This window comes from Corapipo altera, unplaced genomic scaffold, assembly GCF_003945725.1.
Source record: "Corapipo altera isolate COAL_440 unplaced genomic scaffold, ASM394572v1 2, whole genome shotgun sequence".
Lineage (NCBI taxonomy): Eukaryota > Metazoa > Chordata > Aves > Passeriformes > Pipridae > Corapipo > Corapipo altera.
In genome coordinates, this window is record NW_020884890.1 from 13,337,315 (window position 1) to 13,359,696 (window position 22,382).

The following is a 22,382-nucleotide window of genomic DNA, read 5'->3' on the forward strand; positions in this document are numbered from 1 at the left end:
CTCCACATGAAGTGTAAGACGATGTCTTCTTTGGACATGGGATGTCTGAGCAGAGCTGGTTAAAATGCCTCATGTGCAGCAAGTCAGACACACTTACTGTGCTTGCACTGAGCATCTCTATCTTATGTTACAGAGAAGTGCTGGGCCCCAGGTGGGCCCTAGGATGGAGGATAGAGCGATTAAGTTACTCAGGACCTGTTCAAGTAGCATTCCAGAGTCATACTGTTGTTGAGAAGGCTTTGGAGAGAGGCAAAAATTCAGTCACAGAAGTCTGTTAAGTTTATTCCTATTGCTTTTTTAAATATATCTAATTACACCTTTTATGAGGTGTCAGCTAGGAAAGGTGCTGGGCTGTTAGGTGGTCTATGCTGTACTCAAGGCAGTCATAGGAAGAAGAGAAAGGAGAAGAGAAGGACATGCAAAACCAACAGAGTAGTACAGAGAGGGAAATGTCATGCTCAAATCATATGAAAGATGATATCAGCATTGGCATTTCCAAAAGGCTGATACAAATTTATCCAGAAATCAAAGGCAGCAGGTGACCAATGTTACCTGTGAAATAGTGTGGAGAGTCCCTCCTGGGAAGAAAGAAGCTGCAAAACATGGTGATGTCCTGGGTGTATGGGGACTGAAAGAAATGTGGTCCCAAGCCTTAGTATTGAAAAGCTGATGGTGTTTTGCTTAACTACAAAGAAAAAGGGCTTACAGGTCTATGAGATCATTCAGGTTGGAAAGGATTTCAGGGTGTCTCTAATCTTATGTCCTGCTCACAGCAGGGCCAGGCTGCTCAGGACTGTATCTAGTCAGGTCTTGGAAAACTCCAGGGATGCAGGATGAGACCTTTCATAGGACATTAAGAAGTACAAGCATAAACTTGGCTGACTGTTGTTTGTGCTTGGTAATGGAGAACACCTCTACTATTAGATCCATTGAACCCAATTTCCAGAGCAAAGCTGTCTATAGAGGGAAGAAATAAATTTGCTGCAAATAAAAGTTTTAGCTTAAAAATACAGGAATTGTGGCAGCTCCAGTGAAGTATCAGATATTATACTTTCCCCTCTTGCCTATAACACCACTCCAGGTTGCAGTCTTTCCCAGTTCATGTCACATTCTCCTCTTCTCTGATGTTTATATGAAGACCCTGTTTTTCTGGGGTTAGCAATTCAGCCTGAGGTGGAGCACTCTAAACAGACCCAATTACAAAAATGGTTGTCGGTGTTTTCCCATTTACAGACACAAATCAGTCAATATAAAGACCAGATCAGCCACAAGGGAAAAAAGGAATAAATGGATGAAAAGAAGTTTTTCTCACCCTCTTCTGGAGTTTCCTCTCCTTCCGCTCTTGCACCGTCGTCAGGTAATTCACAGCTGCATATTCCAACACCGAGAGGAAGACAAACACAAAACTGACCCACAGGTAAATGTCCACTGCTTTGATGTAGGAAACACGAGGCATGGAAGCATTCACCCCAGTGATGATCGTGGACATGGTCAGCACAGTGGTTATCCCTGGACAGAACCAAGAGAAATAAATGTTATTGACCAATACAGTATATAAAGCTTTTTGTCTCTAGAAAAAAACCAGAAAGTATTGTTTACATGATGATCTAAAATATATTCAATATCAAATAAATGTGTTACGTATCTCTTTTGTCAATGCAGAACTGTTCCACTGCCTTCACTTCTGTGCTCATGATAGGTTGAGTTTTGAGGAGCAATGATTTCTCTAGGAACAGTATTTAACTCTCTCCTTAACCTCCAGGGTTTATGAGACAGTGCTGTTAAAACACATTTTTAACACACTTAACCCTAAGGTCAGGTCTGCTAAGACCAGTGGGTGACAGGGACCTCTGTTTCCCAGTTGTACCATTCTGGGTTACAAGTACTGCCAGGAAGAAAATTAGTATTGACTTTTGGTCACAGCTAAAGAGGACTTGATCTAAATCACTGATCTTAAAAGGGACAGGCAATAAGGATAAAATATTTTGCATGAAGCCATGCAGAAGAAAAGTGTTATGCTTTTACCTCTAGAAATATTTGTCTACAGTTAAAGCTGTGGAAATCAAAACATTTTGAACAACCACCATGGTATTATATAGATAAATGTGTGCATGTGTATGTGTTTATAATTAAATATATGTGTTTATATATGTGTGAGTATGTATATATCTTCACACATGTTTATGTGTATATATATTTAGACAGGTATACATATAATCCTGCAAAATAATATATCCTTAGGGTTGTCATGGCGAGAAGAATATTGACACATTCCCAAAGCCACTTAAACAGAGTAAACAGAGTCAAAAAGCATTCATAGCTACCTCAGCCATTTCAAAACAGTGACTGCTGTGAACATAGCTAATGTTGTTCACTTTTTATCAGGATACAATTTTTTTAAAAAAATTGAAATCAAACACATTTCTTTCAGTGGAGCAGACTTCCAGCTCCCTCTTCTCATCTGTCTGCTCTAGTGCATAGCAGTGAAATGAACTTATGAGCTGGAGTAGTGTGTTTATGCTTTCAGTATTGGAAGCCTTACATATTAATATTCAGAAAGTTTTCCTATTATATTTTTGCCTTCCTTTAACCTATGCAGGGAGTGATAAACAAATCAGCTCTTTTTTATGTTCAGCTGAAAGAATTTCCTCCAGTCCTGACACAGACAAAGCTCTGACTGTTGGGTTTTAGATATCTAGAGAGGCAGATTGGTGTGTGCAGGATTTCAAACAGCTTCTTCTTTGCTTTTCCACTCCTTCAAATGAGACCTCACTACCTCAGACACATTGGGTTCTCAGTGCAGGACACCCTTGGGAAAGGAGAAACCCAACATCTGCCTCACCTCAGGGTTAGTGGCCTCTCATCCTCAGCACTGTAGGTGAGAGAGGAAAGCTGTGTTCCTTTCACTGCCCTGCTGCTGTCTGAGGCCTGGAGTTACTGAGATGCCTGAGTTTCCCCAGGGGCACACCAGATGGAACAACATGTTTGAAGGCCAGGTTGGATGTGGCTTTGAGCAACCTTGTCTACTTGAAGGTGATCCTGCCCATGGTAGGGTGGTTGGGATTATGTATCTTTAAGATCCCTTCAAATCCAAACCATTCTATGATTTCATAATTCTGTGATACCAAAGTACACAGGTGCTGATAGGGCTAGACCCCTTGCTGCTGCCTTTCTTTCCCAACTTTGTTAAGATGTGCCACATTGCCACCCTCCAGACAGTCTGGAGAAAACCACTGGCCACAGCATCGGTTTTGGCTGGTTGGGAAGACACATAGCTGGGCTGGGATATTCACTGTGGCAGCTGGGACATGGCAGGATCCTACTCTTGAAAGGCACTCATGAAAATTGTAACAGAAGCCTTTAAAGCCCTATAGGTGCCTGAACTCCTGTGAAACTCTACTGTCACCAACGGGAACATGTGTCTTAGAACTGAAGGTGGGGGCAACAGGGGGACAACTCTCAGTTCATCAACTCTTAAATACTGAAACTTCTCTGCTCAACTATAGTTTTAAGACCATAGCCCTTTCTGTCCTGAGCAAAGTGCAGGCCAGGAAGACTGCTTAATGAGGAAGGACTTAAGACAAACTGCAAGTTTTACATTACATTAATCATCAGGTAAAACCAACATTTGATTGCCCAGTCCTGCCAAAATTTTCACGTTCAAAGATTTTCATACAGTCATGGCTTTTTGCAATTGTTCTCACCCAAAGAGACTCTGGCAGGAACTGCTCGGTGATCAATCCAGAACGACACCCAGGACAACATGACCATGAGGGTAGCAGGGAAGTAAGTTTGGAGCAAGAAGAAGAAGATGTGTCGACGTAAAGTGAAGTTAATGTAGAGTCGATTGTACCAACCTTTGAGAGAGAAGGAAACCCAGAATCAGTGGAAAGAGCCTTGAAAGTAGGCACAGAGAGCTAAAATCTTTCTTTTGCTATTTTAATTTTAAAGAGTAGTGAAAAAAAGAAACTGAGCTTACAAAACATGTATTGTCCAGACCGTGGAGACTACATTTCAGCAACATAATCCCAAGAGCCCTCTCACAGGCAGTTAATACAGCATTAGTTTTAGCAGTAGTATTAAATCAGAAAAGATCAATACCCGTGCTACTGTAGAAAGCCAGTCTTGATGTAGTGTGGAATTTTTGTATCAAAAACTGAGACAAAGAAATCTTTTCATCAGTTTTCAGAGATTCATTCCCATTTTTCCAGTACAGCATCAGATCTTCATCAGTGTAAGCATCTTAGGGAAAGAAGAAACATGATGTGAAGTGACTTTAGCTTGGAGGTTTGACAAAAGCTAACAGATGCAGTCTTTGGCATGAAGTAATGCCACAAATAACTTTGCTAACAGCACTGAGTTAAAAAGATCGCATGATATAATATATCATGACAAAAATAAAAATTTAGGTCATCCTGATTCAAGGAAACACATCCTCTTTTTACTCTACACCGATGGAATGACAGCTAGAATGGCACTCTTCTGAACATCACAGATCAAAATTAATTGACAAGATATTGCTAACTGATAAGAATAGATCAGGAAATAATCATGGGTAACACACCTGAATTCAGAGGAAGGAGGAAACGCAGACACCTCAAACACAAACACCCAAACTATCTAATAACGATAAAAGCAAAAAGGATAGGATCTGAAGCAAAAGTCTAGAAATATTTTAAAAGTGTATATGAAAAACAGAATTTGTTATCACACTAGGTATCAGGAATGAGGAATGAGAAATGGGTTATCAAGATGGTCAGGGGCTGGAGCACACAGCATAAGAGGCTGCAGGAACAGGGTTCATTCAGCCGGAAGAAGAGCAGTCTGTGCTGGGGTCCAAATGCTGCCCTGTTGAGGGTCATAGAGAAGATGGCAGTAGGCTTTTCTCAGACTCTTCAACAAGATAAAAAATGAAAGGACAAGAGGCAAGGGATACAAGTCACAGCAAAGAGTTGTTTCCAAGCAGGTAAAAGTAAATTTTTCAGGATGAGAGCTGTCAAATATTTGAACAAGTTGCACAGAAGAGTTGTGGAGCCTGCTTTACCTTGTTCAAAACTCAACTGGACACAGCCCTGAGCAACCCACTATAAAGATCTCCCTGCTCTCAACAGGGAGCAGCTGAACTCAAGGAGCAGCTGATCTCAACATCAATGTCAATTACCCTGTGATTTTGCTGTTTGTAGAGGAATGTTTCAGTTAAACAGCTGGGAGGACCTCAAAACAACTAGATGTTAGTCTACACTGGAGAAAGTTCACAGAACAGCCACGAAAATTTTACTGTTCACATGAAGTTCTCCACAGAACAAATCCTTCCCAAAGAAGCTTAGCCCAGGTCACAGTGTTTGCAGGATCAGGATTATGTCATAGGATGTTTTCCTTGCAAATTCCCCTGTCTAGCAGCATAAGGACTAGACATACAACACTGTTGAGTCAATAGAAAGTCTCTTAGTGACTCTGGTGAACTATCTTTTCAGGCCCTGAAATAAAAAGTATTCTGAAATGTGTCCAGTGCAACGCTTGTGCAGCCAGCCATGAAGTACGTCTAGCGAGAAACACAGATACAACATACAGCTTTCCAGCTCCAGAGAACATGTCTGAGAGTCCAGGGGGAAGCAGCTGAAGTCCATGTTGCACATTGCTGTCACTGTGACCCTAGAAGTTGAAAATCAGAAAAAAAGTTGGTTTCTATGAGGAGCAATCAAGTAGAATGTTATTGCAGATAATTATTCTGCAGCTTTAAAGCCAGAAATTATGCATGACGTTAGCATAAAATCCCCAGGAAAATTACCAGTTATCCAAGTTCAAACAACATGGATTATACACAGAAACTCCAAAGGAAGATGTAATTTCAATACCTACCAAGGAACTAAAGCACTATCTTGAACATTACAGTTATACTAATGTCAGTACAGTCAGTCCACTGTACTTTATAGCCAAGTATTTCCCTACAAAGCAACAACATAAAATAACTTCACCATTTGCGTTTGAAATTTCTCTTATGTACAGCTCAATTAAGGTTTCCTCATTTTCACCATTACTCAGTTCCCTCCATAGTCACCCCAAGAATGATCCAAGTCTGAGGAACATGACCATCCTTATTGCAAGCCACAGGATTGCTCCAGTACATATATTTTTAAAGAAAAAGCAGGTTTTTTTCTGTTCTCAATAAAATTATTTTAATCTGAGGGGTGTATTTCTGGGGCAGGGGACGTAAAATGGATGCAGCTTATTTTCAAGAAGTGAGATTTGCCTCTGTTAAGTTTGAGTCTAAGCTAAAGAGCTGCAGCAATCACAGCTCCAGTTTTTAAATTAGTCCAGTTGTGCACATTGTTACATAAGAAATTTTCCAGTGGGTCAGTGAACTTTCTCTTGCAGACGGATTTGCAGTGGAGCTCTCAATTTAGTAGGCTCAAATCAGCTGTGACTCATCGTTTCAGAAGCCAACTTACGTTAGCTGTGACCATTTCCTAGATTTGTTGCAGACGTTGATAAAGAACTTTTCTTCTGTTGCAGGGATTGAGATGCAAATCCTACACAGATCTACACACTCATTACCCCTGAAAAGCTCACACTGTTCATTTTGACCATAAAACTAGAGCAAATTTTTGCCTTATGTGCAAAATTTAAAGCATGTTTTTAGGGATATGCTCCAGAAGGTGTATTGAGGCAATTACCTCCCCTAATTGTGTGTAGCATTTAAGCATTGTATAACTCAGTCTCATAATTTTCTTTCTTTCTGTTATTTTCTTTCCTCAGCATCACCTGAACTATGGCACAATCTGTAGTCAATAACAATTCATTAGCCAGTGACAGCACAGAAAATCAGCTCATCAGTAACATTAGAGTGCAGTGTTTAGCTGCCCATGAAAGCCCAAGGCCGAAATGAGGAATGAAATGTGTCTCAGCCCAGTATCAACCCCTTGCAGATATCTCAAGACATCTGAGGGCATTTCCAGCATGACCAGACACCCATGTTTTGTCAGCCAGATCTCATTCTGAGTGTCCTAAACACTACCAGGCCCAAATGCCATGAAGATTCTCATTCTTCTTTGTTTTATGTTTCAAATTATCCATTTAATTCTTGTGCAGTCAGCTGTGGTTAACTCACAGTCTTCTCTCTTGTGGATAACATTAAAAATTCACATCACCTCCTTGACAGATCACAGAAAATTTTGAAAGTAAATACTCTGCGAGTGTGCAAATGAGCAGACCTGAACAGAACCAATGTTTGCCATTAAAAATACTAGTTCATTCATTCTGGTTGTTGAGCACTGCTAATAAGTGGATTGCTCCTGGCTTTAGAAGGTAAGAACTGCGGGGTGTGAGCAATGGAAACAGATACTCAGTTACACAGAGCAACAGCTGTCAGGAAGGTCCCTACCCTCCTGCTGCTCTTCTCCCCTCAGTACTGACCCAAGCTTTCATCTAACCTCATTCTTTATTTTTCTTTCTGCTTCTTGTCTCTCCAGCTATATGGCACCTTCATCCTCACCCAGTTCCAAAAAAATACACAGTGTCTTTAGGTGCTTAGTTTAGGTGTGGCTAATCAGACCTCCCATGCAATAAATGGGTTTATTAAATGGGTTCATAACAGGGAAAGTGTTCTTAAGTGTTTGATCAAGTTGGGACTTTCATCATTAAATCAGGCAAAATGAAGTAGCCATACGATGCATTTCTTTCTTACACACATACGTATATTTCTTTGTGATTTTACAAATTTGTCCAGGGCTTTTAAAATAAATTCAGTAGAACTGTATTTGGACTATGAAACTTTGCTTTAGAGTGAAGTTTAGAACCCCCTAGTTCTGTGGGATATTGTCTTACTTGGGACAATATTGTCCTACGTGGGACAATATTGCCCACTATGCTTATTCTTCAAAGAGAAAGAGTGCCCTGAATAAAACTTTATAGAAAACCTTTCCTAGTTTTTGAGAATCATTTTGCCATATCTGAAGTGAGTAAGTTCCAGAAAGATCCTAGAACAGAAATCCTTCGCTACAAAACGTTCCAAGGTCTCTGTACACTGAGAGTAGGTTTTCTGCCCTGGGGAAATATCCTTTTGTTTGGGCTCTTCAGCTTTTCTCCTCTGGAAGTGTATTATTCTCCACTTTTCTTTTTGCCTTCTTCTGAAGTAAATGAAATCTGCTGGGATGGTGATGTGAGCAGCCGTAAAGGTGGCCTGGTTAGATGGGGAAACTACTGAGCAGAAAAACTGCCTTCTGAAAAATATTGACAGAGAAAGGCCTGCCAGCCTGGCAGCAAGACACATCCTTGAGAAGCACAGCTGGCCTCTTTGAACTGCAGACAGGGTACCTAGAAACTGGAGGCATCCTGGAATACCATCAACAACTGCAAAAAGAAAGGGATTTAAAAGGCAATTTATTGTCTGGAAAATAAAAATTTTTCTGAAAGAACAGAAAACATCATTATCTATTAGTCATCACAGGTGAAAAATAGAAATTACCAGCTCCTATTGGCTGCTCAAAGTGATAGTGTCCTACACTGTCTTATACCTCTGGATATAAGAAGGACATGACTTTTACCCAAAATGAAGCCTTATTCTCTGATAACTTTCCACGCTGCATGTACTTTTCCATTCCTAAACAGGTTGAATTCACTGTATGAACTTTCTACCTGCTCTTGGACTCTCACTGGGAGTGGCTGGCTGACTCCAGACCCTATGACTCAGAGTATCTCTGAAGTGCCACTCTGTCTGTTGTCTCACTGGATCCCTCTGGGCCCACTTTGGAGGCTGTTTCAGTTTGTCCTTCATTCATAGGACGATTTGGTTCATCTGATGATGGAATCACTTGATATCAGTATTCTGCATTCATACAAGCAGTCTCTCCTAAATGTACCTGCTGGTATACTGTTGAAGAGTTGCTCCACTAATAATAAGTAACCATAAAAGTATACACCTAGTTAGTTATGTCTGTTATTGGCTGTTGCCACATGATTTATGGACACTAAATTACTGATTGCTGACAGTAATTTGAAATAGCTTGATATGTATATTAATATTCACTTTATTAATCATAGGTAGTGGTGATCTTGTGGTAGTTTACTTGGTAGTGGTGATTTTTGTGGTATTTTTGGTAATCTGTAATAAGGTAGAGAAGTTTAGAGGATTAAGCCTCCATGTCCTTGTGTATTACAGAATTCTGCAAACCCACTCTCACGATCTGCGTAGACCCACAGGATGGGTAACCCTCCAGGTCATGACAGACGTGCCTCAGGATTCTTCCAGCCAACAAATCTACTAGAAAACCTGACTGCCTTTAATACTGCCATTTCAGCATCAATAAATTTAAACCTTTACATCAACACAAAAATACCACCACAACAACAAAAAAACATTTCTAGACAAACAGGAAGAAAAATAGGATAATTATAGAGGTCACCATCTGGTGTATCAGCAGCTTCCAGTTTAATCACAGACTGACCCTGGGATGAACATTCCTGCTTGACTAAGCCCTCCACTGACTGCAAAGAGTTGAGGGCATGCTTCCCCTGGGGAGGAGGTTATCCTGTTAGTCCCCAAAGCATGGGTTCTTTCAGTTTCCTTCAAAGCATTTTGCACTGCACTTTCTGGAAACAGGGCTCTACATCTGCAGTGTGAGTAGCAGGATTGGCAGTAGCAGTCCTAGTGATCACCAAAGTCAAGCCAAGAGCAAAATTGACAGCAAAGCCCCGGGGGATGCTCGGGAGCAGCAGGGCTGCACTGTTACCTCATGCTGTAGAGAACATGACCATCAGGGAACACTCGCAGCATGATGTTGTCTGTGGTGGTATCATGAATGAAGGACCTCTTGGAATGCACAAAGAAGACATCAGGGACCCAGATCTTCTTCACCAGCCTGCCATCAAAGGTCATGCTCTTGTTGTTGGTGCTGGGAAAGGAGAGACGCTCATCCTTCCAGTAGTGCCTTAAGTATAAGGTCATAGTGAAATCCTTCACAAAAAAATGAAGAGAACCAGAGAGAGGTCTGTCAGTGCTGCACTCTACAACTGGGACACACCAGAAAGAAAACTCACTCCTACCAGGTAGATTAAGTCTCTCCACTCTCAAACTCACGATTCTTTCCTAGGCCAATGGTCTGTGTGAATAGATTTTTCTGAAAAAATAATTTCAGCCAAGACAAAGCATAAACAACCAATGAATGTATTACAGTACCCAGTAATGTTCAGTCATAAAAGGGATATAAATATGCCCCAAGAGAAGCAATGCCCCATGGAAACAATTCTTCAATCCTGGTAAAATTATCTTGCAGGACTATGGTATCAATAGCATGATCTAGAGGAAAAATTGTGAAAGTTAGCTTAATGATGAGGCTAAACATTAAGTAATTTATACCCAAAAGAACTAAATTTTTGCAAACAGCAACCAAGTGACTACCATAAAAGCGTATAAATAAAGTTCCCTTTTTAAGCTTGTTGAGGGGGCAGGAGCTTCAGTCACATAAAGGAAAACATCTGTTTGTTGATCCCAACCTGGCAGCTGTTGCTTTCGGAGCTGAATCTACTCTCTCATTCTGAGATCAAATACACTTCTTTTCTTTATATTCACAATTAAATGAGGGGTTATGGGAGCTGCCAAGCCTGAAGAGGCAACAACACAGGCCAGGACCTCTTCCTAATGGCGCAGCAACCACTTTCTAAAAACAAAACCAAACAATCAGTTTGGTGAAAAACAGTAACAAGCAATCTCCCCTGACTCTCTACTTCAAAGGGCTGTCTGGTAATAGCCTTGCATTGCCGATAGGTTTTTCATTAGTTTGGCAAAGAAGGCTCTAGTGCCAGTCCTCATCTTGCTGCCCTGTATGGGACAGAGTTGGCCAGACACCTCTCTCTCTGGCCGTGGCAGAGACCTGCCAGGGAGACACTTCTCCTCATCCACCTGCAGGTCCCCACCTTAGGCTGGTCCCAGGTTCCACTGCCCCTCCTCCCAGGGATGCTGCCAGTTTATGTTCCCTACTGGACACTGGCCACCTTCTCCTTACAACTATAGTCACAAAGAAATACTTCCAGCAATTGCTGCTACTGACAGGCTTAGGTTGCAACCTGACTGGACAAGTCACCCTCAGGGGAGGGACATCAAGCTCATCAGCTTGACTAGAGCTGGGAAAAAGGAAATAAAGGAAGAGGCACAACTGTTGCTTTCTTAGGAGTCAGTGTAAGTTACAGCAGAAGTCAAAAAAGGGGTAAAAAAGAGCCTGGATATTCAGGGTCACCATTCCCTTGGCCATGACATGAGATGGAGGGACATGGGGCTCCAGGTGAGGAGGACCATTGCTGTAGTTTAACCCCAGCAAGCATCTAGGTACCACACGGACACTTGCTCACTCCTCCTTCCCCCAGTCCCTGGCCAATGGGATGGGGAAGAGAATCAGAAAAAGTTGGGTTGAGATAAGAACAGTTTAATAATTGAAATAAAGTAAACAATAATAGTAAGATTAATGAAAAGGGTCATAAAAAGAGAGAGGGACAAAACTCCAGAAAACACAAGTGATACACAATACAGTTACTGACCAATTCCCAGCCTGTCCCCCAGCAGCAATCAGCCCTCCCAGCCAACTCCTGCCAATTTGTATACTGAGCATGATCTTTTTTGGTATGGAATATCTCTTTGGCCAGTTCAGGTCAGCTGTCCTGGCCATGTCCCTTCCTGTCTTTCCATGTTCCTCCTCACTGGCAGAGCATGAGACACAGAAAAGTCCTTGACTTAGGGTAAGCACTACTTAGCCACAACCAAAACACTGTGTTATCAGTATTATTCTCATACTAAATCCAAAACACAGCACTGTACCAGCTACTAAGAAGAAAATTAGCTCTATCCCAGCCAAAACCAGGACGACCAGGCAGCTGGAAGTTGCGGCTGCAAAATGCCTCTGGGCAGCTCCATCATCAGAGCACAGGAGAACAGGGAACAACGTGGCATCGACCACAGCAAGGCTTACAGCCTCCATAGAGGAGGTGTAAGAGGCTGCCTGTAGGGACAACATGGGAAGGGGCACACCACATTCCAGGTCACCCCTTTCCGTGTCCTACCAGGCAGGAGCTTCTTCTCTTTCATCCTCACCCCCTTTCTCTCTCCAAACAGGGCAACACAATGGTCAACTCTCCTCTCTCTCCAATGGTCAACACATACCACACCAAATGCTGCAAACACAACACCAAAGTGACAGCTAAGTATAAAATCTAAATAAAGGAAGTTTTTCATGGCATGAGTCAAATGAGGCAGTTAGTTGACAGCTTGTTCCTTTCTGACCAGCACACATGCTATTTACAAGCAAGAAAAGGGGTTTGTTTCAGCACTCACAAGTAGGAAAATCCCTTAGGAAACAAGTTTTTACAAGAAACTGAGAGAAGGATAGTACCTGCCAGAGGCACATCAAATGAGCATACGCAAGTACCTCGATTTTGACAGCACATTTCATGTTTGTGCCGTGCTCCAGTCAGCCCCAAGAGCGTGCCCTGTCAATGCACACAGCAGCAGCCCATCCATGCCGACCAGACAGGCACCAATTTTAAACCCTTGTGCTTTAAACATCTCCTGGCTGCTCTCACTGACATGCACTCTCTTGCAGATATGATGGGTTGTGGCTCCTGACGCTTCTGTCTGGTGCTTCTTTGGAGCATCAGGTGCCTGCTCAAGCAGTGAGCATGTAAAGACTGCCCAGCTGACAGTACCTGATTTCCAGGGCCACTAACCCTTCAGAGCAGTTTGAGACAAGCCCTGCCTGCAGCCTTGCCCTGCCTGCAAGTGGCAGCCAAGGAGGGCACCCTGCTGCAAGCAGATGCAGCCCCGGTCCCCTGGCCATGCTAACAGCTTACTGCCCGCTCTCCTCTCTGCAAACACCCATGCCAGGACAGTCTGTTGGAGAAACAAACCAATGTAACTCAGACTGACCCGAGAGACCATTCTTCCACCCCAAATACACATCAGAAACTGCTGTAGAAAGTGCTTGTCATGTACTGGGAAAATAGGACTACGAAGCTATCAACAGCCAAGGGAGAGAACTGACCTCAAAGCTTTCTGATAGGCAACACTTTTGTTGAAATCAGATGCTCCTGATAGAAATCATTGTGAATTATTTACTAATTAGGTCTCTTTGCTGCTCTGACATTATCTTGATATACTAGAGCCCCAACTCTCCTTGTGGTGGCAATTTCCTATGCTGACACCTCCTTCCTACACACCTCATTGCATTCATTCCCCCAAACCCACTCTTTCAATATCCAGGCAGCCAAGCTCCCTTGTTTAAACCTAGAACACAGAATAGTTTGGGTTGGAAGGGACCTTTAAAAGTCATCTACTTCGACCCCTCCAAAGTGGGATGAAGATGTAATTGCACCACCGTAAAAACCACTCAAGCTAAAGCTCTTTGTGTTTTGTCTAGACCAGAGAAGATACCCAAGACCAGGGAGGAAAAGGCAGAAGGAGGAAGGAACTAAGAAGCTTCCTCTTCTCCTCTATGTTCCTCCTTGCACTTTCCTTTCTAGTGTTTTTATTCCATTTCCTACAGCAGAAAAGAGAACAAACCAAAAACAACAACGACCAAAAAAAAACCAACCCCCAAAACAAAACACAAAACTAAACCAAAAAATACACAAAACCCCAAATAGACAACACTCCCCCCCAAATGTATATGAACATTCACGTGAACTCAATGTTTCCCTAAGGAAGAAAACTCCTGCAGTAAGCACAGCTTATGTGAACTTCACCTTATACCTTCAAACCTTCATACACAGCTGTTTATATTTTTCATTAAGATAGATCTTTCATAGCGCTGATTATTCTCCCATTCAAGGTCATTTTTTCCTTCATGCTTTTAATCTTTATCTGGAGATACAGAGATAAGCCTTTGATCACCTGGTTTTATCAAGTCTTTGCTTCTGAATATGAGCCTCTTTGAATTTCACAGATGCTGCTATTACTTTGATCTGACCAATAATTTGAAGCCCACGGGTTTCAGGTTGGAAAGACATTTTATAACTGGAAGTAATTGAGGCTTCGAAGAGGATTACGTACCATGTCAACTTCAGAAATACTGTCCAAGCTTTCAACTTGCACATCCACCCCAACAGGAATTGCAGGGCCTGAAAGAGAAGGAGATTTAGATATCCAGATAACTGGTCTTTCATATCATCTGCATTTAATTAGCACTATAAAGTGCAAAACATTTCTGAACTTATGTTACAAATTTCTGTCAATGGCTCTTCATGAGGGGGCTGGGGTAAGAGTCAGTGAATAACCATGTAAGGCCCCTTTTGAAACTTTGATTATCTTCTCCTTGGCATATACTGCAATGTTGACACTCTGTCCAGCTAATTCAGAGCTTGGATGAAACATTCGCATACATTTTTAAAAACTGAGCCATCTCATCTTAAATTTTAGGCTTTTATGAACAAATTTAACCCCAAGAAGAAGGGGCTGAGATGAAGAAATGGTAAGCAATGAACACTCTCTTGAAGGTTTCTCACTTTTTACCAAAAAAGACAAGCTATATTAATCTCTCAAGAGCCCATCACCATTCATATGACTCACTGATGATGTTACTAGTTTTCCATGGCAGTTTCAAAATTAGCAACCAAAGAATTCACGAAGAGTAAATAAGCAGAAAATGTCCCATAACAAATGCACGCTCTTCTATTATTAGGAACCTTGTATCAAAACTTCACTGTAGACTGCTGCTCATTAATGACCAGGACCTGCTGAGGTTACTCATCACCACAGCGTGCCCTCATGCAGCTTTTTCCCATTTCTTGTGGTGAGTGCCTACAGAGACGTGCACACCAAGCACAGTCCACCAGGGCAGGTTAACAGGAATTGCTGAGGAACAGTCCAGGTGGATCCACTGCCACCTTGTGCTGTCACTGTGTGGCACTCAGGGCTCACACTGATGAGCGGATCCAGCCTATCTCCAGCCTAGGCACTGTCAGTGAGACAGACCCTGCCAAAGGAAACAGAAGCTCTGCAGGCATCTGGGACTTGCACAACAGAAACGAATTTTCCAAGGACCATAGTGGCCTCCATGACAATTTGTGAAGATTTGCAAAGTTTTTCAGCACCCAGATTTTCAATCTGATTAGCAGTCAGATGGTATGTAAGGGGCACCACAATCACTTTGTAGATTCAGACCCACACATAGCAGGGCTGGCTGCATGCCTGTATTTAGCTAGAGTAGCATCTTCCTTGAGACCACAACCAAGGTCTGAATACACCATGAACCTAACAAGAGAGCAGAAATAGTGTTCTGAGAAAGCAGGGTGCTTTTGCAAGCTGCCATCTGTCCTGCTCCGGTACCTGCTGCAGCTTGTACACACTCTCACAAATCTTCAGGGCTTTTGAATACAGCCTCTAAATGGAGGAGAAAGCAGAACCAACTCAGCTTCAGTAGGGAAAGGCTAGTCATCATGTCCATGAGACAAGCTGCAACTGGCCCCAGTACAGGTTTGCCACGGCTTTGATAAGCCAGCTTCAACAAATTACAGTAGAGCATGCTGATGGTGACACTGTCCCCCTTCTGCGTGCACACTTCCAGACTGTTGTGCCCACACCCTCCATCAGTGGTTGTGCTGCGTACAGGCACCCTGAAGGAAGCCCTGTGGGGCTCCTCAGAACCACCAATTCCAATTTAAGTGACTGCTTCCCCAGCAATGAAGCTGAAACTTGGCTAATCCAGCACTCCTAGATGCTCATAAACACTTAACATGTCACATTCAGACACACAGCTGTGCACTTTATACTTTGAAAAAATTGCCAGCAAGAATTTGCAACTGAAAGAATTTCTATACGGCATCCCTTCTGCTCAGTAAAACATGTTTTGTTTTGGTTTTTTAAACAAGGTAGCAAAAAGCACTTTATGTATGGTGACAACAAGCATCTGTTTGTAGTCAATTTTTTGAGATTTTTTTGCTTTTTTTGCCTTTTTTTGTTCAGATACCATATCAAAGTCATACATGGCGAAAAAGAGTCATACATCAAGAAGAGCTTGGGCAGTAATTCAAATACTTACCTATTTGCTTAACGCCTTTAAATACCTAATAGCTCTTCAGTGAGGTCATGTTTGTGACGCTTAGCTTGGGCCTCTGTTACAGCAAGCCTCAATGCTCAGAGAAAGTCTCTTCAGAAGGACTCCACAGCCCAACACAGCCCATGTCAGGGCAGGCACAAGGATGCCCCCAGCATTGCCTCTGTCTTTTACTGGAGAAAGCATGAGTAATTAATATTACTTATTGTCATATACAGCTGGGGACACTGCAGTAGTGCCCACAGTGCTTCCAAAAAGCCACGTCATGGTAGCCATGGTGCTAATGGAGAAGACATGGTCTCTGCCAGGATGGCTTCACAGTGCAATCAGGTTGTGCCAGAAGAGGATGGCAGTGGTTGGCTGTGGTACTTCCCACTGCGGCCCCCTGGTGCCAAGGGGCTGTGTGCCCAACACAAGCTGGGCAGTCCCCCACAGCTTCCAGACTGCAAGAGAGACTCTCTGTGTATGAATCCTGAATTTAGTCTTGATTCAGGAAATCAACACCCACCCAAAGTCTGTTTACTGCTGCAATTTCTATGCCTGTCTGAACAACAATCACAGATTAAAAACAAACAAATAAACAGCAAAAAACTAAAAACCAAACCCACAAACATAAGAACACTGCCATGCTGGCATATGTCCTGCTCTCCTATTCCTTCCCTATCCACTCTTTAAGATAAAAGACTATGTTCATATTCTTTTCTTTGTTCATGTTCCTGCATCAAATGCTCAATAACCAGCAAGGACATTGCAAGGACAAGATCTACAGTTCAGTCTGGAGCTGCCATGAAGCTTTATTAAACCCAAAATAAAGGGTGTTCCATGCTAAGCCAGATAGTCTGGAAAGCCCTTGAGAGAAGAGGCCCAAGGCAGTGTTAGGTGTCTGGTACATCAGACACCTTATTTCTTTTCTGCAGTTAATCATGTATTTGAGGGATGATAAAACAGTGATTGTAATAGAGAGAGGGAGAAATCATTTGAACACGGGACTCAAATGTTTAGATCTTAATACAGACAGTATGAAGATGAAATTGTAAAACCAGCTTATCAGTGGAAATATTTACTCTGCCTTTCTTGGGAAAACTCTTACTACAATCAGCAGGAGCAATCACTGTTTTTCCCTTCTCCCTGCTCCTCATTCAGCACGTGAGGTTGAGGCAGTAAGAGAGCACACAAATGGGAATGAGGGCACATTGAGACACCTAGACCCTTTGGAGGAGGCTTAGACAAAAAGTTGGGCTGAGCAGGGAAGGGTGGATGAAGGGCCAGTGGGGACAGCCCAAATGTTGCTACCTGTGAGCTAATGACAGGAATACAGTGATCATCAAGTCCTGCTTCAGGTGATGAGCACAACCGAAGTCCTGTCTAGAAATGCTCTCTTTAAATCACAGAAACAAACCCTGGGTTTCCTTAAAGGTATCTTGGCTACAGCACATACCATTGAATTAAATGGCTGTGGATCAGTCACCAACAATGTCAAGAGATCTTTGCTCTCACTAACCCTTGGAGTCAATTAGGAATTGCTACCTTTTCAATCCTGTCCCTTGGTCAACCAAACTCTTGAACCACTGAGGCTATAGATGCTTTGCCAAATTCCTTATCAAATTCACTAGGGATGAACAAAAAGGAAAAAAACCTCTTTACTGAGAGGAAGCAGAGGATGATGAGGGTGTGAATGTGAGGGGACAAGAATAGCTGAGATGGTATACAACACACTGAACTGGTAGACAGAACAAGTAACAGATTACAGCATTAAATGCAGAAAAGCCCTCATCAACCAACTTGTCCTTGTCACAAAAAACATTTTATCAAAATTCACTTTTTCTTCAGAAAGAAGAAATATAAAAGGATCATCTTAGAGAATTATAAGCAGGAAAAGACCTGAATACCGTAACACTGGAGAAATCTCAAAGCTTGAGGATGTTCACTGCTGCACAGGCAGCTAAACAGATCCATGTGAAAGCTGTGGATTTGGTTGACTAAAGGAAGCAGTGCTACTTTGCTCAAAGACTGCAGTCCAGCAAAGCTTTTCAGCTCATACTTTATAGTCTCTGTAAAGTATCAGCCAAATTCATGGAATTATTCAAATTAAACAAGTATTTATAGATCAAGGTCTAGAGATAACTTGTATAACCTTCAACTAGAGCATTTCTTCCAGAAACAGCAAAGATATCAACATTTATTATCCCCCATCACTGTCCACAGAAATATCTTGCAGAACACAAATCCTAATTCAGCAGGACTGATACAACCAGAAAACAAACAGTGAATTCTTAAAGCTTCATAAAAATCACAGGCTTCTGCCTACAACACAGAAATGAACCCACCAATAAACCATTCCTCTTGCACCTCAGACACAGAACAGTGGCAGCTTTCAGGTAAGCTCAAGACACTCACACAGTCATTAGCAAATGTGACAATATAAAAATTGAAAATGGAAAATAGGAGATTTCCCTTTTGAAGGAGATATTTGTGTGTTAAGAGAGGATTTAAGTGACCTGAAGCACAGACCGAGGCTGATGGGAGTGCTTCTGCTTTCTCCCTTTCTTGGACAGTATCCACTAGCCCCACAATTTCTGCATAGGTTTTACATATAACATGGTGGAGCATCCTTCCAGCTTCTCACTGTAAAGGTACTGCCTTCTGAAAATGAATTCACATTTGGAATTGTCATGGTTTGACTTGGCAGGGAGCCAGCTTCAAACCATATCAGGAATCCACTCACAGACATACATCATGCCTTATTATTGTAAATTCCTGCACATCACTGTTCTAGCCTCAAATCAAACTTTGATATTGAAAAGATACTTAGTAACCAGCCTGTAAAGGTGTTTGTGGCTTCATATATTTTATTCCTTTGCGGAGTTCACAACCTGCTGTGCTGAGAATCAGTGGCAAGAGTGCTCCCTCATTTCTTTTTCCCCTGCAGTAAATTGCTCTGTTTTGAGACCTACTCTCCAGTGAAAGCCACTACACATTCAGCTTAGGTGCTGCACATAGAAAACCACCTTGCATCTGCATTCAACGGTTGTACAAGGAGAACAGATGGACACAAAGAAGACACAAAGAAGACTTTGTGGCTTGTTTCACCTTGCAGAAACTCCAGTTTGAATATCAAACTCTGCCCCAGGTTGAATGGGATGCCTGGCCTGGGGCTAACCTCTCCAGGGAACCCAGGAGATTTCCACAAGTCCTCTTCAGGAATGACTTCAGAAGATGCCCAGCACTAAAGTTTGTTGCACCCCAGTCTCTGTGCCTAAAAACACTCACCAAGGAGCAGTGTGAAATCTTCAAAGGGTGAGTCACTTCCCAGTCAGAACTGGGCACAAACACGTTTTTTTATTTCTGAACACTGGAGCAGGCTTTGGAAGATAGGGAAGAGCGTGCTACCATGAAGATGCCTGGAGTCAGTTTTCCACCCAGCTCTGAGACTAAAGCTTTGTGACATCTCTTTATTTTTTCTCTTTGGCAGTGCTTTCAAAGGCTCATTGTTTCCTTCTGAGACAGTAACTTTGTTCACTCATGTATCTTTGGAGGAGTGAGGCACATGTAGGCCCTGAGATAAAAATATCTACATGGGAAATTAGTAGGTTTGAGACTTCTTTACTGACAGACATCTCGTGCATACCCAGGGGGGCTGCAAACATCCATAAGAGATCCCATGCCCGCAGGCTGCAAGACAGTTTTCAATGTATCTTCATGTGTGTGTGTGTGTTCATATACATATATATTTACTTTTTAATGAATGTGTGCATGAATGGGTCCTCTTAGATGTGGGCAGCTTCCAGGCAGCCACAACCAGGATATGTTCATCACCTGCCTCATGCTTCGTTCCTCTGCATCTCACTGACAGTTGTTCATTAGCAGTGAAGCAGTAACTCTAAGTGAACTACTTGTGCCTTATTCACCCCACTATTCATCCATCATGTCAAAAATACTGCCCAGAAAGGGAAGCAAGGGCCAGCTGAAGTTAGGCTACTAAGCTACGAGCAAATATAATAAAAGTAAAGCATTAGGCTAGCCCTCAATAAAGAAGATACAGCTATTTTAAGTATCAACTAAAGCTGCTTATTCATGGGCTCCCTGTAAAATATGAGATGTCATAGACGAAATGCTTAAAATGGGTGTTTAAGGAAGGCAGTAAAACATTTACATAATCTTAAAAAATTAATAATAGTAAATAATACCTGAACATCTGCTAGCTAGAACAAGGTCACTGACATGGAGATAACTCCCAAAGGGTCAAAAACCCTGCAGTCTCTTTTAGCTTATGGAGTCTCTTTGACCATCAACAAAGCAAAAAACTTTGTCATTGCCTCTGTAGCCGGTCGCCTGTCTCTAATGGGCTGGGAGCAGGCAAGACAACCATGCTTATTGGGCTGTTAATAACACAACTTACACAACATTTGTTTACTCACTTGTTCTTTACAAAGGTACTTCTTCTTGGAAAACCCTTCACCTTTCTCTAATGTTGTTGTGTTTTTTTTCATTTCACCTTGCATAACCCTAGCCTGCTCTGCCCAGTGGTCAGCTGTGTTGGGCTGGCAGCTTGCTGACTGTCCTCTGCAGACCAGCAAGAGTCACCATGGCCACCATTAAGCAGCTCACACCCCAGCCCCTTTTTAGTTTAGAGCTCAATAGTGAAGTTGTAAATTGGTCCACCAAACCTGGGAACCATCACGTTTACAGTACTGGGTTTCTCTTTAGTCTAATGTCACTCAAAATCTCGTTGTATTATTTATGTTTTCCAGAATTGAAGTACCTTTCCCACCTGCATCATAACATCACAAGCCCAATGCAACACCACAAGGCTGGAATCTCTATTAGACCATGGTCCTTGAACTGCTCTCAGAGAGGGTCTTAAGGCAGTGACTGGTTACAGCCACATGCTGTCCCAGAGGCTCCTCTTCTCTGCTTCCCAATACAAAAGCCTTTTTATCCTATGCAGGTCAGACCACCTCAGTTTGACTGACATTGCCACAGCAAAAAACTGGAAGGACTCACAGTGCATAGCAAATCACTGTGACTGCCTGACAAATAACATTACAGACGAAAGTATGAGGATTGCCTCTTACCAGATTTTTTCCCATCAGCCTTATCATCTGTCACTAAAAATACACTGCATAATTCTGCAGGGGTGCAAGAACTTGTAGTACCCTCTATCTCTGTGTAAGCCATGCTTTCCAAGACTGGAGCCTCAATGAAGCTGTTTCCATGATTTATTCCTTATCACATGCAACTTCAGCACAACTTTGCTAATCCCACACCTTGTCCCAAGAACCTCCGTAAATTAAGGAGGTTTTAAGCAAAAATTAAAAAAAAACCCTATGTTTTTCCTTTATAAATAAAGGCACCTTCTCTGTAAAGGTTGTTAGGATATTTCTCAATTTTATAAATATTAGTAGAAGACTTTTGGCTCTAGAAGTATCTTACGCTGTGATGGGAGTTAGCATGGGAAAACAAGACAAGAGGGAGATTAAAATGTAGTTGTATTAGCACAGGAAGAGTGACTCTGTAATTATGTATGTATGTTTGGTGTGACATGCACAAAAATGTTCCTCACAGGCTCTGTGATACTGATGAACATAGTAAAAATTGGATCTGTTTCCAGAAATATAGTCCAGTGGTGCCACCGAGCATCAAAACCTAAACCAACAGCATTGGTCCAATATCTCTGTGCCCGAGCTGCATTTGAACTCTGGAGTCTGGAGAAATATACATATAAATTGTGAGTATGGGGACAGCACTGTGCTCTTAGAACAGCACATCTGCACTGTGGGGAGAGAAACATCTTTCAAGTCACACCAGGGATGAGCAGGTCCAAGAAGCTCCATTCTACAGATGAGGTGCAAAAGGCAAAACACCTGTGTGTCTCACCCGACAGGGAGAAGTAGCACTTCACCCTAGATGGCCAGTCGACAAAGGATGCAGTATTAGCCATTCAATGAAAACTACAGAAAACTGTCCTTAGCTCTGAAGTGGCTTGGTTATTGATCTAATCAGAAGACCATTTTCCATACTGGTATTCTTTTATTCAGATACTCTCTTACCTCTGCAGTGGTGAGCCTAGCAAGGTCAGCCAAGCACATTCCTGTAACTGGGTGTGACAGAAGGCAGAAGTGAAGGACACAGAGGACTCTTCCACTCCTTTAGTTGTCTTACAGAGTTTGAGATGAGATTTTATCTGGATGAAAGTACTCCATTTTCTCATAGCAAGGATGGGATGCGATCCACCTAATGAGTTCTTTATTTTGCAATTTGATAACATCAGCTGAAAAAACTCATTGAAACTTCACAACTACAAGTGAATGCTAAAACCTGCAGCTTGTTCCTCTTCTCGGTAGAGTG

The 22,382-nt window shown here is 42.2% G+C and overlaps 1 protein-coding gene across 1 annotated transcript in view; it reads right to left on the reverse strand.

Annotated features, from left to right (window-relative positions):
- LOC113947945 (gamma-aminobutyric acid receptor subunit rho-2) overlaps nucleotides 1-22,382 on the reverse strand; it is a 38,195-nt gene that overhangs the window by 6,986 nt on the left and 8,827 nt on the right. Inside the window, exons 3-8 of the mRNA XM_027645109.1 lie at nucleotides 14,033-14,100; nucleotides 9,729-9,952; nucleotides 5,570-5,652; nucleotides 4,102-4,242; nucleotides 3,705-3,857; nucleotides 1,313-1,509 (exon numbers count right to left, since the gene is read on the reverse strand). Of these exons, the coding sequence (XP_027500910.1) occupies nucleotides 1,313-1,509; nucleotides 3,705-3,857; nucleotides 4,102-4,242; nucleotides 5,570-5,652; nucleotides 9,729-9,952; nucleotides 14,033-14,100 (866 nt within the window). The remainder of the gene's footprint in view (nucleotides 1-1,312; nucleotides 1,510-3,704; nucleotides 3,858-4,101; nucleotides 4,243-5,569; nucleotides 5,653-9,728; nucleotides 9,953-14,032; nucleotides 14,101-22,382) is intronic.